Source organism: Panthera pardus, unplaced genomic scaffold (genome assembly GCF_024362965.1).
Source record: "Panthera pardus isolate Hobbes unplaced genomic scaffold, ASM2436296v1 HiC_scaffold_27, whole genome shotgun sequence".
Taxonomy (NCBI): Eukaryota; Metazoa; Chordata; class Mammalia; order Carnivora; family Felidae; genus Panthera; species Panthera pardus.
Window position 1 is genome coordinate 33,281,472 of NW_026526843.1, and position 17,618 is coordinate 33,299,089.

Consider the following 17,618-nt stretch of genomic DNA (forward strand, 5'->3'; position numbering starts at 1 on the left):
GGCAAATGTAATTTCTGACAACATAGTTTTAATTAGCCTGTATGGCCACAAAGCAATTTAGACAAGTTGTTAATTTCTCCTGCATTTTTCCCCAAAGTAGAGCCAATGGCAGATAAACTTTTGTGGAGATAGCTCTAAGAAAATGAGATTGTTAGCAGATTGCTCAGATTGAAATGGATGTAAAAGAGATGCATTGGATATTCAAATTAATGATAACCGAATATGTCCAAACATTCTGATAGGGTTGTTTTTTTTTTTTTTTTTTTTTGGTAACTTTACTGACTATTCATGAGAAAGACTTGAATACTCTGAGTGCAGGTAGAGAGTGGCCTGAATGGTTGGGTTCAGGTTCTAAGAATGACCTCCTAAAATCCAAGATTGATTAGCTTGTTATCTTCAGTGTTAAACCTACAGAATTCCACCTAAAACCAAAACCTTCATTTCAAAAATAAACTTTAAGGTTGTTTAACGATCAAAGAGTTTTCCATCAGCCATACTGACATGATGAGAAGAAACCTGAGATATTTTGGAGATCTTGGCACAACTTCAAAGAGTGATAGAACAGCATGCAGAGAACTTTTCCAAGTTTTGGAAGGCAGCAGTTTGGCTGGGACCCACACATACTTGAAAACATTTAAAAAGCCGTTTCCTATTTTGGAAGTCTAAATTATATGGCAAAATTCATATATGCTTAAAACTCAATTCTGCACCAGTTTTCCTCCCCAAATGCCCCTCCGCCCGTTTCTCTCCGTGTCAACACTGGTAAACAATTCCTGAGGCATGTGCGGTAAGCGTTTCAATAACGTGGCTGAGAGCCCTTCTGAATGCTGTTTCAATATATTCTGAAACGAATCCCTTTCACCCCGATCTGATATATTTGCCTTTGTTTTGCAGAGGGAGAAAGGTGAAGCAATTTCCAGATTTGGAGACCTACTGCTAACTGACCTGTGTTTAAGCTGGTGTCGCTTCGCAAGATTTTGGTACCCAAAGCAGCGGAACCGAGATTTAGCATCCTTCCTCTGAGCACACATTTCTTACAGCAAGCCTTCTGCACGTTTGAACACCGTCTCTTCTCTACCCAACACCTCCTCCCAGCCCGCCCCCTGGTTCCTTCCCACCCTCAACCTCGCCCCCCCCCAGCCGCCACCCCCCCCAGCCTGCGCATGCGTCCTAAGAATCCCCTACACTCGCGGCACAAGCTGAGAGTATTGTCGGGGGCTATTCTCTCTCCCAGGAACATGGCGGCGAGTCAGGGAGGTGGTGTTAACAGTGGGGGCGGCGGTTGTGGTGGAGGTGGAAGTAGCGGTGGCGGTGGCGCAGCCGGAGGGGGAGGTGGCGGAGCCGGAGGGGGGGGAGGCGGCGGCGGCGGCGGGACCCTGGTGGTGCCCATCCCGGTACCGACTCTTTTCGGTCAGCCGTTCCCCAACGGGCCGCAGTGGAACCCGGGGAGCCTGCAGCCTCAACACACGGTGAGGAGCCTGGACCGGGCCCTGGAGGAGGCGGGCAACTCCGGCATCCTGAGCCTCAGCGGTAGGAAACTCCGAGACTTCCCCGGCAGCGGCTACGACCTGACGGACACCACCCAAGCAGGTGACAGGACGGGGTGGGGGGGCGGGGAGGGGAAGCTGGGCTCGGATGGAGGAGGTGGGGGGAGTAGGTGGCTGCGTGGCTGCGTTGTTGGACTCTGCTGGTCTGGGCGGGTTCGCGGGGGCGGCGAGACTGACAAAGTCGGAGCAGCCTGTTCTCCTGAATGTGAGGGGGAGAGGAGGGAATGGTGGCGGGTGTGTGTGTGTGTGTGTGTGTGTGTGTGTGTGTGCGCGCGCGCGCGCGTGCGTGTGTGCTGATTGAAGGATGTATGGAAACCGGGCGGGATGTGAGGGGTGAAAGAGCATTATTGTTAAAGCGACTTTGTCCAGTAAGGAGTAGGGAGGGAGGTATTGACACCTTCCTTAATGCACTTCTTCCAACTCTCCTGGATGTTCCCATCTTTCCCCGGACGGGTTAAAAAAAAAAAAAAAAAAAGACAATACATAAAATCACAATTGTTACATATTCTTTAAAGGCATACGTGCCTGTAAGAATGGCATATTCCTTTTCGTAGTACAGCGACAGCAGCATTGCCACGGTTTTCTTGTGTTCTTATTTTGTGTGTGTGTGTGTGTGTTAATCATCCGAGAATATTCTTGCCTTCTTGTCACGTATGCCTGTAAAGACTGAGATTTTTCATTTTCCTGGTGTTGAGAAGGTAGTGGTGGTTAAATTAGTATTTGCTGCAGTGGCAAATGAAATCATCAATCACTAACGTGTCTGGTTACTAGGGGAAAGGATCCTTCTTTTGAGTTATGTTAAGAGTCCTAATTTTTATAGCAGAAATAGCCAAAACATTGAAGGGCATTTTTGAGAGACAGAATGAACTCTGTTCTTCAGGGAGTTGTGGGCTAATGGCTTATCATTTTGGTTGAGAAATTGGCTATTGTAATGTTCTTCGTACACTCTCTGGTACTCTTTGTTGTGGATGGCATTTTTTGTTATGAACATACTCTCTCTCCCCTCTGTCTTATAAATCAGTGCTGATTATTTTAAATGTGTTTTGGTTTGATGAAGGGTTTTTTGCTTTTCATAACCTTTACATTTGTTAGCTATTTTTGCTTTGCTGAAAGAGATCATGGATAAAATTATTTTAATAGATGTAATTTTGAAACAGTACAGCAAGTAAATTCGCCCATAATGAGAGGTAATAAAAGGCCTCTTATTTTCGGAGTAACACTATTTCAGTGTGTTCAGTTTCTGGATATTAAATTTAGATATGTGTTTGGAGGAGGGTGCAGAGAGGAGGAAAACCTAAAATTGAAGGCTTCCGCCCAGTGTTCTCTTAGGAATTACCCTAAGAACTCTGAATGCGTAATCGATCGCTGATTCTGTATTTTGGAAAGCATGTTTGAGTATTTACTCCTTCACTCTGAACACATTTCATAAACAATATGTTCACATATTCATGAATATATTGGCAAACCATTATAGTACTTGGTATGTTCTTCAAAGGCTTCAAGAAAAATGGTTTCAGACTGCATCATTATGAGGCTACACTGTTTTGCTTATTGTGCTTTATAACCTGTAAAGGATCTATCTGTAGGACAAAGTTGGAGCATCCTGGCTTGGCGTTCAGGGCTTTCACTGTCTGCTGCAGTTTATTGTTGCAACCTTATTACCCCCAAACACTCCTACATAGAACCCTCTGTTCCGACCAAGTCAACTCCCTGTTCCTCAAATGTATTTAATGAATTTTCTGCCTCATGTTTGTTGAAGGTCACCCACATGCTTGGGATTTCTTCCTTTACTCCACCTATTTAGTTTTGTTCAAGCCCCAGCTTTTCCAAGAAGCTGTCTGTGACTCCCTGAGTCCATAGCAGTCTCCCTGTTTTTGAGTCTTTATGGTACTTACTGTCTTTACCACATACTTGCTAGTGCTGGCCTTAGTTTCTTTTTATGTTTGTGTCATGTGGTCCCTGAGACGATGGGGAGCTACTTAAAGGCAGGGGATAGGTCATTTCCTTGTTTCGTCTTCTCTTGCTTATATCGTACTTGATAATATTTTTCATACGCATCAGTATCATCTTGTGTGCTTATAATCTTTAGCTTTTAAGCCTTCAGTTGGTTTTCTTGAGGCGAGCTTTTAACACAAAGCAGAACCGTATTTGTCGTTGGCAAGCATTCATTTGTCATAAACTTTATTGGTGTCTACTGTAACACAGAGGGTTTGAGATGATTCCACCTCATTGTACTTTTTTTTTCAGTCGAATGCGTGTTCCTTGTGGGAACCCTTCCAGATTTAAATGAGAAATTTGTGAGTGACTCATTTGCCGTTCATTTTTGACAAAATTCAGTCATGAACTATTTAGGGGCAATATTTTTGTATGTTAGGGGACTAGTATTCATTGTGTATAAATGAAGGCGGGTACACTGAAACTGAAGAAGAATAGAGCACGTTTGAGATGATACATACACACATACACACGCTCATACATACACATATGTATACATACAGTATCCTCCGTTTGATGAAAACAGTTCTGTTTGTTGGTATTGTTACACTTGAAATGACTCTCAGTGGGATAATGTTTCAGAACCAAACTCATTAGTTAGGCAAGCATATCATGGTTTATTGGATTGGGAGAAGACTGGAGGAAGGGAAAATAGGTAGGAAGGTATTCTGTTAATCTAGGCGTGAGGTGGTGAGAATCTGGGGGTAAAACTAAATTGGATAAGAAGGGAAAATTGATAAATTTCAAAGGAAGCAGGGAAGGCTTTTTGTATCATTTTGCTGTTTCTCACATATACATCCACAAGACAAGATAGACCTGTGGTTCTTCACCTGGGCTGCACGTTAAAATCACAAGAGAGTGTTTTTTAAAAACCCTGGGCTCCACCCCAGACCAATTAAATCAGAATCTCAGGGGCCAAGAGGCTCGTTTTTTGTTTTGTTTTTAAAGTCTTCCCAGATGATCCTAAAGTGTAGTCAGGGTCCCGAGAAACTCTAAAATAGCTCATTTTTAAGGTACTCAAGAAATTCTGTTTAAGTGAATGAGAACATGGATAAGAATGTAGTGACTAAACCAAAGTCACTTGTCAAGAGGGTCAAAATCAAAACTAGGAGCTATGTATTCAAGATCTAGTTCAGTATTCTTTGCATTTTATTTTATTAGTTTTTAAATACCTAGGAATAAACTTTTCTTAATGTTTATTTATTTACTTGGGGGGCGGAGAGTGCCAGGGAATGAGTGGGGGAGGGGCAGAGAGAGAGAGAGAGAGAGAGAGACAGAGAGAGAGAGAGAGAGAGAGAGAGAATCTCAAACAGGCTCCATCCCTGCTGTCAGCGCCGAGCTGCCTCAGGGCTTCATCTCACCTTGAGATCAGGACCAGAGCCGAAATCCTGAGCCGAAATCAAGAGTCTGATGCTTATATATGACTGAGCCACCCAGGCGCCCCTCAGTATTATTTTTATTAGACTTGGTGAAGCAGAGACACATTTTTTTCCCATTATATCATGCCTCTAATGAGTAGAAACTTACAAGAAGCTATAGTTTCTTCAGTTTATATTTGCACTGGTTTATATTTAATACTGTTCAATAACTTTGCATTAAGAAAATAGTGCCCCCAAAACACGTAGCGGCAAAATCTTGTTTTCTCTATTAATAGTCTTGCTGTGAGGGAAGATGGATAGTTGGTAGCCATTGACCAAGTTTGTTTTTGATGTTTCATTACCTTCTTTGCATTTCTGGTGTGTGTTCTTCACCTGGCCCTGCCCGCCTGCTCTCCTTGTTTCTTTTCCCCTCTTTAGCTCACTCCCCTTCTTCTGCTCTGATGTAGCCCAAAGCTAACTAATTATGCAGCCTTGTCAGGAGATGAATATTTAAAAGGGAGAGTTTGCTAATTTACTTGAATCTTCAATTGGTGGTTTGTGCTCCTGACCTTTTTGAATATGTCTGCCTTTGAGATTCTTCTTGGTTAAAGTCCTCGTCTATACAAAGACATAAAAACAGGGATGAGAAAGCTGGTAATCCATTTCAGGAAAGTAGCTGACTCTTGTTGTAATGTCTTGTCTTCCACGGTCTATAGGTAGACTTGGCAAGGCACAGGGAAATTACCTAGAACTTTTTCGTCTCTGTGGATACTGTGATAATTTGTTGACCTTAAGACAGCTTGAAAATTATTTAATAGCCACCCAAACAAATCTTGAGGCTTTTCATCTTTGACTTTGTCACCAGTGCTACAAATAAGTCTCAGCCTACTTGCAGCTGCTCCCCCTGCTTCTTCCTACCCCTTTATGTCCATAAACAATAGGTCTGTGAAACAGAGTTAGGAATTCTTACACGCATCAGATCGTGCTGTGTCCCGGTTGATCACATGTTTTCCTGTAAACCTGGAGTCAACTGTACTATTTCCTACATGTGCTGGTTCACCCCTTCAACTGCGGGGCATGTGGTGCATTGTATCAGGTTGTACCATGGAGCCAGATAAACTCTGCAGCATCTGATTGTAGATGAAGGTCCTCTCAGTGCATCCAGTGGAATGGACCTGCGATGGTGATTTTGTGGACTGATTCAGATATCTACTTCGCTTTATGTAATACGTGTCTTCCTGGAAAATTGGACGTGAAGCACATTTTTGACAGTTAACTCATCGCTTACTTGCTCTAGATTGAATTTGAGTTGCTGCGCCTTGCAGCGATTTATTTTATTCAGTGATGAATTCTTCTACAGCATAAATAGGTGCCCCTAATTGCTCTCTTTTGTAAGTTCACATTTTAAAATAAAATGTCATCTTAAATTGGAGGGTATGTTCGTCATTAAAATATTACCATTTATATAGTTCTTTATAAATTTCTAAGCGCTTTCATGTACATTATACTATTGTATCCTAATAATAACCCTGTGAGCTCGGCAGAGTATACATAGTAATTACTCCTTGTTGTAGTGAGAGGTTAAGTGATTTGCCCAAAGCGAAATGGCCAGCGTATGACAAAGTGTGGGTCAGAGCCTAGGTTTTCCGCCGGTAGCACTCACCATTCCAGTGTCATTTCCGTTGTGACACATTCTGCCTTTATAATAAAGCTCTCGTTCAACTAAACACTCTACTAATAAGGTATTTATTCTGGAGAATGCTTACCTAACTTCATAGGTTATATAATTTTCGCTCGTGGAGCAGTGTGTTTTGTTCTGTGTCGCGTGATAGTTGCTTAGCTTGTCGCCATGCTTCTCTTTCTGACGGTTTTAGAAGAGATTCATTAAGAAAGCCTTTATTGAACTCCAACTTTGGAAACATGACTAGCCAGTACAAAAGAAAAAGACGTGGTTCTTGTCCTTGAAGGGTTTGTAACATAGTAGTTGAATGTGTACAGGACTATGTGTGACAATTATAAAAGAATAGGTGTGCCTGGCTGGCTCAGCTGGAGCTCCATGTTAGGTGTAGAGATTACTAAAAAATAAATAAATAAATAAATAAATAAACAAACAAATAAATAAACAAACTTAAAAAAGAAACTTACTAAAATATTCATAAAAAGGAAAAGAATTATATGAGAATATTCAAAATTGTATGCTTTTATAAAATCTACAAATAAGTGATGTGAAACTGTGTCATAAGGCTTCCTTTTAGTGGGGGTGAAGTTAGTTTGAGAAAGCTTCCTTTAAAGTTAGATGTATGCTGAATCTTGCGATAAACAATCAGCATGGGATCAAGTTATGGTTAGGTAGGAAGGGCAGTTGCAGAATTTCAGGGGAAAAACTGTTATGAACACAGAGTTGAGAATAGACACTGCGTGTTAAGGGCAGATGTTAACCGAAGGTTTACTCTGTATTTTCGCAAACATACTAAGAGGCTGAGAGGAGGAAACTGGTGGAGAGTTTGGTGTTAAAATGCAAGAGGAGGAGGAGAGAGGACCTTTATTTGAGGGCGAGGGAAGTAAGAACAGGGTGGGGAGCTGTTAGCCATGGATCGGAGAAGTAGCCTGACTAAGGTGCAAGTGAAGTTAGATGTCTGGGGACGCTAATGTCTTAACTTTTAATCGTAAAGAATTGAGGCAGTGTCATCAGGGAAAAGGTTGATGAGCGTAGGAAAAGGTGTTCAGTAGAGCATAGTGCTTTATTTTTTTTTTTATTTTTTTATTTTTTTCAACATTTTTTATTTATTTTTTTTGGGACAGAGAGAGACAGACAGAGCATGAACGGGGGAGGGGCAGAGAGAGGGAGACACAGAATCGGAAACAGGCTCCAGGCTCTGAGCCATCAGCCCAGAGCCCGACGCGGGGCTCGAACTCACGGACCGCGAGATCGTGACCTGGCTGAAGTCGGACGCTCAACCGACTGTGCCACCCAGGCGCCCCTAGAGCATAGTGCTTTAAGGAATCAATTTGGAGAAGAAGCCACAGTTTAGAATTAGGACTGTGTGGTAAGCAGCTAAATTAGTAGCTTTTGGAAAATATGAGCTTATCATATTTTATGAAAAAATATATATACTCTGTGGCAGGTAAAAGAACAGAAGTGGTTGATCGGGATATTTCGGAATTGGATTTATAGGGACACTTTGCTTAAAGTTTAAAATTTAATACTTGGATTTAGATGATCTGTAATACAAACTCTGAAGCATTTATTTGTCATCAAAGCATAAAGTGGGACAAGATCCAGAAGTGTACGGACAAAATAAAAGATGATGCTAGGAATACTTTTCACAAATAAAATATATTTCACCAATGGAAATAATTGAAGACTTGCAGCTTATTCATTCCCTGGTACATAGTATTTGTTTAATTTCCAAGGCACTGTGAAACTGTGCAGAAGTGCATATCATTCTCCTAGACCATCCCAACAGCTCACTCTAAGGGATGCTTAAACTGTGTGATACCCATCCTTTATTCTACAAGGTTTTTATTTTTTTAATTTTAATTTTAATTTTAATTTTTTTGATGTTTTATTTATTTTTGAGAGAGACAGAGACAGAACGCGAGTGGGTTGGGGCAGAGAGAGAGGGAGGCACAGAATCCGAAGCAGGCTGCAGGCTCTGAGCTGTCAGCACAGAGCCCGACGCGGGGCTCAAACTCATGAGCTGTGAGATCATGACCTCAGCCGAAGTCGGACGCTCAACCGACCGAGTCACCCAGGCGCCCCCAAAGTTTTTCATCATGACCTAGAGGGGAAATCTTTTAGTTCTCTCTGTTTTGTTACACTCTGGTATATTTGGGTACTTCTTGAATCATTTTAATACTGTGGAAAGTTTCAGAAAGTTTTGTCTGCTTCCCTTTATAGAAAGGAACACCTTACATTCCAGGGAACCATTTAATATAATAAAAGCTGTACCAGTCAGTTTTATTTTATTTTTTAAAAATGTTTATTTATTTATTTTGAGAGAGAAATAGAGGGAGTATGAGCAGGGGAAGGGCAGAGAAGGAGAGAGAGAGAGAGAGAGAGAGAGAGAGAGAGAGAGACACAGAGAGAGAGAGAGAGAGAGAGAGAGAGTGTGAGTGTATCCCAGGCAGGCTCTGTGCTGTCAGTGCAGAGCTGGACACGGGGCTCGAACTCAGGAACTGTGAGATCATGGCCTGAGCTGAAATCAAGAGCCGGATGCTTTAACTGACTGAGCCACTTAGATGCCCCTGTACAAGACAGTTTTATAATTGTAATTTAAGTTTATGTTTAGTCTCACTTAAAAACTAGTGCACTCAAGTCTTCTAAAGGTCAAGTTTTAAATTTTAATCTTTACATTTCTCCTGTTTCAAATAAATTGTAAGTTGACAGCATTCCACTTACAGAATATCAGTGTCCTGTAATGGGTAAACAATGGCTGTTTTCTAATGTATTTTTTGATATGAAAAATTTTAAAAGTTGTTTTTTTCCAAGTAAGGACGTAAATCTAATTTTATGTACTCTTGTATGATTTTTGACAGAGATTTTTGTCACTTTACCTTTAAATTGATCACTTCAGTCTTTTTCAGTAGAATTTTATGCATAATATTAGGGATTCAAGATGACAAAAGACAGAAATAAAATAACTGCATCATAAACTTTTATTTGAATTCTACGGAGACTAACCAGTTCTAGAACATTTGTGAATTTGGATTGCATTCAAAAATCACTTCATTAGATGGTTATGCCCCAAAGAGGCTCTAGAATGCACAGCCTAGAATTCTTCCTTTCTCTTTTTTTTTTAATCTTTATTTTTGAGAGACAGAGAGAGACAGAGCATGAGCGGGGGAGGGGCAGAGGGAGAGGGAGACACAGAATCTGAAGCAGGCTCCAGGCACAGAGCCTGACGTGGGGCTCGAACTCACGAAACGTGAGATCATGACCTGAGCCGAAGTCAGACACTTAACCGACTGAGCCACCCAGGCACCCCTAGAATTCTTCCTCTCTTAAAAAAGTAATTACAATATGTAAATCCTTAATACTTTGAGCTATTTGGTTGGGGATGTCTGTGTCAGTGGGAAATCAATTGCTTTTAGGGGTACCTGCCTGGCTCACTCACAAGAGCATGTGACTTTTCATTTTGGGGTCAGAGTTCGATCCCCATGTTTGGTGTAGTTAAATAAATAAAATAAATAAATAAAAACTTACAAAGAAATCAATTACTTTTAAAGATATTTATAAATTAAAAATAGTAAATTGGACATAGATAACTTTTTTTTAAAGTTTATTTATTTATTTTGAGAGAGAGAGAGAGCTCAAGCCGGGGTGAGGCAGAGAGAGAGGGAGAGAGAGAATCTCAAGCAGGCTCTGTGCTGTCAGCGTAGAGCCTGATGCAGGACTTGAACTCACAAACTGTGAGATGACCTGAACTGAAATCAAGGGCCAGATGCTCAATCAACTGAACTACCCAGGCACCCTGTGAACATAGATAACTTAACCTGCCTTAATATGTAAGAATGGATTTGTCATGGGGTACCTGGGTGGCTCAGTCAGTTAAGTGCAGACTTTGGCTCAGCTCATGATCTTGCAATTTGTGAGTTCGTGCCCCGCGTCGGGCTCTGTGCTGACGGCTCGGAGCCTGGAGCCTGCTTCCGATTCTGTGTCTCCCTCTCTCTCTTCCCATCCCCTGCTTGCACTCTGTATCTCTCTCTCTCAAAACTAAATAAACTTAAAAAAATAACATTTGTTTTTTTTTTATTTAAAAAATTTTTTTTAAGTTTATTTTTTGAGAAAGAGAGCACACAAGTGAGGGAGGGGGCAGAGAGAGGGAGAGAGGGAATTCAAAGCAGGCTGTCAGCACAGAGCCCAATGCGGGGCTCGAACCCAAACTGAGACATCATGACCTGAGCCAAAACCAAGAGTTGGACACCCAACCAACTGAGCCACCCAGGTGCCCCAAAGGAACATTTGTTTAAGAAAAAAAAGAATGGGGTTTTCATATCTATTTTACCTATATGGACAAGATTGTAAAGTTGCTGCCTTAAAGGAATTTATGATTTCATAGTGCTATGAAATAAATACTTATTTGTACTCACGTATCTACTGTATAGGCTAGATCAATTGTTCTCAACCAGGGAAGATTTGCGGTAGAGTATATTTAGTAATATCTGGAGATGTTTTGATTGCCACAACTTTGGAATGCTACTGACATCTAGTGGGTAGAGGCCTGGAATCCCCTAGAGATCCTGTAGTGTATAGAGAGGACTGCCACAGTGCAGGTTCAAAGAGGGAGAGGTGACATCTGATTGCATTGGTAGAACATCAGAGAGGGCTTTATAGAGGATATTGGAGGTAGGGGAAAGGATCAGATTCTATAGTTACTCATGAAGAGGGAAACTACATAAATATTGACATCTTAGAGTCTCTTCAAACTCAAAATATATTTAAAAAATCAGCTCCTGGGGTGCCTGTGTGGCTCAGTTGGTTAGGCCTCTGACTCTTGATTTCAGCTCAGGTCAGGATCTCCTGGTTCGTGAGATCAAGCCCTGCTATTGGCACAGATCCCGCTTGGGATTCTCCCTCTCCCTCTTTTTCTGCCTCTGCCTCCCTCGTGTGCACGTTCTCTCTCCAAATAAATAAATAAACTTAAAAAAATAAGTTAAAATACCAGCTCTTGCTATTGACCTTAGGCCCCCTGGTCACCCAGACCATAAACTTGGGAACGATTTTCGACTCTTCCCTTTCCCTTCTATATCTAGTTAGGAACTAAGGCCTGTTGGGCATAGCCCTTTGAATAGCTTTCAGATCTCTTTCCTTCCTGTCTATTTTCGCCGCTATTGTTGTAATTCAGGTCCTCCTCCCCTCACCTTTAACTGGACTTATCAGCACTTTTCCTGAATGATCTCTCTCTGCCTCCTATATGCTTCAAATCCAATTCTTCACACTGTAGCCACAGCACTGTTTCTAATATGCAGATCTGATTGTCACTCGTAGCTGCTAACACACCTTGGAGCCAGTAAGCTGGCTCCGTAACAATACCTTGCTTATTCCTTGTCTTGAATATTTAAAAAAACGTTTCAAAAAGCTAACGCATACACTATGCTCTATACGACTGGTAATTTTTGTATTACTTAATATTTATCTTTCATTGTGTGACTATACTATACTTTATTCACTTTCTCTCTGATGGCCATTTGGGTTGTTGCCACGTTTTTGCTCTTGTGAACAGTGCTGCTGTAAGTATTATTATGTCTCCTGTGGTGCACGTGCAAGAATTTCTCTTGCGTATACACTTGGTAGTGGAATTTCGGGGTTATGTGGCATGCCAGCGTTCGACTTGAGACACTGCCAGATTGGTATAAAATTTACATTTCTTTTGGGGCTCCTGGGTTGCTCAGTTGGTTGAGCATCCAGACTCATGATTCAGCTCAGGTCATGATGCCAGGGTCCTGGGATCGAGCACTGTGTCGGTCTCCACGCTGAACGAGGAACCTGCTTAGCATTCCCTATTCTCTCCCTCGCTCCCTCTGCCCCTCTCCCCTGTGCATGCGGTCTCTCTCTCTCTCTCTGAAATGAAAAAAAAATTACATTTCCTTCATCATGTATGAGAGAGCCTACGAATCCAGATCTCCAACACATAGTATTGTCAGATCTACACATTTTGGCCAAATGAGTTTAAAATGGTGTTTCAGTGAAGTGTTTCTTGGTATACATTTTTCTGATCACGAGTGATGTTAACATACCTTCAAATGTCTTTTTGGCCATAGGTGTTTCCTGTACTGTGAAATAACTTTTTGTGTATTTTGCCCCATTTCTATTGGTTGTTTGTCCTTTTCTTACAGAATTCTATGAGTTAAAAAGAGTATTCCTTACACTACTCATTTGTCAACTTTGCATATTGTGAGTATTTTCTCCTAGTTTATCACTTGTCTTTTTGCTATTTTTTTAAATTGTTTTTTTTAAATTTTTAAAAAACATTTGCTTATTTATTTATTTTGAGAGACAGAGAGAAACAGAACACAAGCAGGGGAGGGGCAGAGAGAGAGGGAGACACAGAATCCAAAGCAGGCTGCAGGCTCTGGGCTGTCAGCACAGAGCCCGACGCGGGGCTTCAACTCACGGACCGCGAGATCATGACCTGAGGTGAAGTCGGACGCTTAACCGACTGAGCCATCCAGGCGCCCCTCTTTTTGCTTTTTAAGAAGTCTTTTCATGAGCAAATGTTCAAAATTTTAATACAGTCAACTTTGTCAGTGCTTTATAGTTATTGCTTTTTGCGTCTTGTTTTAAGAATGTGTGAAATATATCCATCTACCTTTTTTACTAAGAGTTTTAAAGTGTTGTTTTGGATGTTTAAGTTCCTAATCAATATGGAATTGATTTTTATATAATAGAATGAGGTCCAGTTTCATATTTTAAGACACAGATCTTTTTTTCCAGATCTATCTCTGCTTACTCCTTTTCTTTTTAACATTTTCTTGAGTTATAAGTCACATAACAAAAATTCACCCATTTAAAGTATATAGATAGTATAAGGGCACCTGGATGGCTCAGTTGGTTGAGGGTCTCTTTTTTGTTTGTTTGTTTTTTAGTTTATTTATTCTTAGAGAGAGAGAGAGAGAGAGCACAGCAGGGGACAAGAAGAGAGAGGGAGACACAGAATCTGAAGCAGGCTCCAGGCTCTGAGCTGTGGGGCTCAAACCCAGGAACTGTGAGATCATGACCTGAGCCGAAGTCTGACACTTAACCAACTGAGCCACCCAGGCACCCTGAGCGTCCGACTCTTGATTTCAGCTTAGGTCATGATCCCCGGGTCATGGGGTTGAGCCCCGCATTGGGCTCTATGCTGAGCAAGGAGCCTGCTTAAGATTCTCTCTCTCCCTCTCCCTCCACCCCGCCACCACCCCTGCATGCACGTGTGTGTGCCTGCAAGCTCTCTTAAATTAAAAAAAAAAACAAAATAAAAAAAATTACAGTGTATAGTTTATTGATTATTAGTTCTGCACCCATCACTACAGTGTAATTTTCGAATATTTCCATTGTGTTCCCCCAAAGCCCCATAACTATAAGCAATCCCTCCCCATTACCCTCTCATTCCCCTCATCCAGACTTAGTTAACCGCCTATCTCTTTTCTGTCTCTATAGAATTAGCCCATTCTGGACATTTCATATAGATTGATTCATAAAGTATCTGGCCTTTTGTGACAGATTTATTTACCATAATGTTTTCAAAGTTCGTTTATGTTGTAGCATGTATCAGTACTTCATTCCTTTTTAAATCTGAATAATATTCCATTGTACATTTTATTTATCCATTCATCAGTAGATAGACAATTGGATTGTTTCCACTCTGGCTGTTTATTATAAATAATACTGCTGTGAACACTGATGTACACGTTTTTGTGTACATGTCTGTTGTCACTTTCTCGTGTATATAGGTAGGAGTGGAATTCCTGAATCCCATGGTAATTCTATGTTTAACAATCTGAGGAAATGTTAAATTGTTTCCAAAGTGCTAGCGCCACCATTTTACATCGTGAGGATTCTAATTCCTCCACCTCCTGGACAACACTTGTTATTACCTGTATTTTTGTTGACAGCCATCTTAGGGTGTGAAGTATAATCTCCTCATGGTTTCGATTTGCATTTCCCTAATAACTAATGCTGTTAAGCATCTCCTCATGTGTATATCTTCCTAATGGAAATATCTATTCAGACTTTTTGCCCGTTTTCTAATTGGGCTGTCTTATCTTTACTGAGTTATAAGAGTTTTTATTTTTTTAATTCCGTACATAAATCCCTTAACAGATATATGGTTTGCAAATATTTTTTTCCTATTCTGTGGGATCTCTACTTTGAAACACAAAATTTTGAAATTTTGACAAAGCACATTTTATCTATTTTTAGTTATGTTACTTGTGCTTTTGGTGCCATACCTGAGAAACCATTGCCTAACCCAGGGTTATGAAGATTTACCCTTATGTTTTTGTTTGAATTTCATAGCTTTAGCTTTTACATTTAGGTGTATTGTCCATTTTTAGTTTTTTGTGTATGGTGTGAGATCAGGGTCCACCTTTATCCTTTTGCATGTGGATATTTGGTTGTCCTAGCACCATTTCTCGATAATAAATTTCTTTCCTCATCCACTTGTCTTGTCACCTTTGTTGAAAATCAGTTGATTGTAAATGTAAATGTTTATTTCTGGACTCTCAATTCTACTCCATTGATCTTTATTTCTGTTATATATATATATATATATATATTTCTGTCCTTATCCCAGTACCACGCTGTCTTGATTTCTGTAGCTGTGTAGTAAGCTGTGTCTGAAGTTTTATAACCAGGAGGTGTGAGTCTTCCAGCATTGTTCTTTTCCAAGATTGCTTTGGCCGTTCTGAGACCCTTGCCTTCTTGTATAAATTTTAGGATCAGCCTGTCCATTTCTTTAGAAAATGCAAGTTGGGATTTTGATAGGAATTGTGTTGAATTTCTAGATCACTTTGGGGGAGTTTTACTGTCTTAATATTAGATTGTCCAACCTGTGAATATTCATGTCTGTAAAAAATTAAAAAAAAATTTTTTCCTAAAACGTTCATTTATTTTTGAGAGAAAGACACACGGCATGAGTAGGGGAGGGGCCGAGAGAGAGGGAGACACAGAATCCCAAGTGAGCTCCAGGCTCTGAGCTGTCAGTACAGCTTGAACTCACAAACCACAAGATCATGACCTGAGCTGAATTTGGACCCTTAACCGACTGAGCCACCTGGGTGTCTCAAATGTTCATGTCTTTTGACTTATTTATAGTTTTCATTTCTTTCAACATTTTATAATTTTCCTAAGTTTTTATTTTTTTTGGATTTTACTGTAAATAGAATTTTTCTTTTTTAAAGTGTACTTGTCATAGAATATTAGATTAGTTTCAATTCTACAGTGTACTGATTTGACATTAATAAACATTACAAAATGATTACCATGATGTGTAGTTATCATCTGTCACCCTACAAAGTTATTACAGTACTATTGACTATATTCCCTATGCCACACTTTACATTCCCATGACTTATTTATTTCATAACTGGAAATTTGTTCCTCTTAATCCCCATCACCTATTCTGCCCATCCCTCCTCCCACCACCAGTTTGTTCTCTGTATTTATGTTTGTTTTATTTGTTTTGTTTTTTAGATTCCAAATATAAGTGAAATCACAAGGTATTTATCTTTTTCTGCTGACTTATTTCACTTAACCATAATACCATCTGGTTTCATCCAAATTGTTTCATATGGCAAGATTTTTTTTATGGCTGAGTAAATATGGAAATTTTTTCTTAATTTTGTTGTGGGGATACTCATTGCTAGTGCATAGAAATATAATTGGTTTTTATATACTGACCTTTTATCTTGCAACCTTGCTGAACTAGTGTCTTCATTCTAATAGTTTTTTAATGGTTCAGTAGGTTTTTCTGTATACAAGATCATGTCATCTGCAAATAGAAATGTTTTACTTCTTTTTTTTTTTTTTTTTTTTAATCTGGATGCTTTTTACTTGTTTCTGACTTAATTGTCCTGGCTAGAACTTCTGGTAGTACAATGTTGAGTAGAAATGGTGAGAGTGGAAATTCTTGTCTTGTTCCTGAATTTAAGAGGAATGCAGTCAGTCTTTCACCATTGAATATGGTGTTAGCTCTGTTTTTTTCATAGATGCCCTTTATTAAGTTGAAGAAAGTGCCTTTTATACCGAAGTTTTTGAAAAATTTTTTAAATCGCAGTAGGGTGTTGGATTTTTCAGATGCTTTTCCTGTGTCTGTTGAGATGATCACATGGGTTTTGTCTTTTACTGCATTAATATGGTATACTTACATTGATTGTTTTTTTGTCTAGTATACCCCCCTTGCATTCCTGGCTTACTGCTCTTCAAGTTAGTCTTTTTTTTTTTTTTTTTAATATTTATTTATTTTTGAAAGAGAGAGAGAGACAGAGTGTGAATGGGGGAGGGGCAGAGAGAGAGGGAGACACAGAACCGGAAGCTGGCTCGGATCTGTCAGCACAGAGCCCAACATGGGGCTTGAACTCACAAACCGTGAGGTCATGACCTGAGGTGAAGTCAGTCGCTTAACCGACCGAGCCACCCAGGTGCCCCTCAAGTTAGTCTTATACTGCCCCCAGACTCCACAGTGCAGTCTCCCAAACTACATGCTGTTCCCTGACGGTATCATGCACTTCTTCTTTTTTTTTTCTTTTTAAGTTTCTTTTGAGAAAGACAGAGCACGAGCGGGGGAGGGGAAGAGAAAGAGGGAGAGAGAGAATCCCAGGCAGGCTCCACGCTGCCAGCACGTTAGCCCGGTGTGGGGCTCAAAGTCACAAAACTGAGATCGTGACCTGAGCTGAAACCAAGAGCTGGACACTAAACTGACTGAGCCACCCTGGTGCCCCATATCACGAGCTTCTAGGTTTCCGTGTTTTTACCACCTACTGTTAAATGTCCTTCTCCTTCTTTTCTACCTTGTGAATTCCTATTGATCTTTTGTATCCCAGATCAGGTCTTTATTTGTTTCCTGTCCTCTCATCTTCCACATATAGTGATTAATCTATACTTCTGTTATAACAGGTGTGATCCTTTATTGCAATTAATATATTTCCTTTGTTGTAGCATTCACCATCAATTTAATAACTTTTCTGGAAAGAAAACTTCCACAATAAGCACACACGTGGATTTCAGAAATGTTAA

General features: G+C 40.3%; 1 protein-coding gene across 3 annotated transcripts in view; it reads left to right on the forward strand.

Moving 5' to 3' along the window:
- The first annotated feature begins 1,204 nt into the window (after nucleotides 1–1,204).
- LRCH2 (leucine rich repeats and calponin homology domain containing 2) overlaps nucleotides 1,205–17,618 on the forward strand; it is a 98,515-nt gene continuing 82,101 nt past the window's right edge. The window contains exon 1 of one of the 3 annotated variants that reach the window (XM_053892134.1): nucleotides 1,205–1,590. In XM_053892134.1, coding sequence (XP_053748109.1) covers nucleotides 1,239–1,590 — 352 coding nt within the window. In that variant the 5' untranslated portion in view covers nucleotides 1,205–1,238. The remainder of the gene's footprint in view (nucleotides 1,591–17,618) is intronic. The other 2 variants (XM_053892132.1, XM_053892133.1) reach the window with 2 other exon arrangements.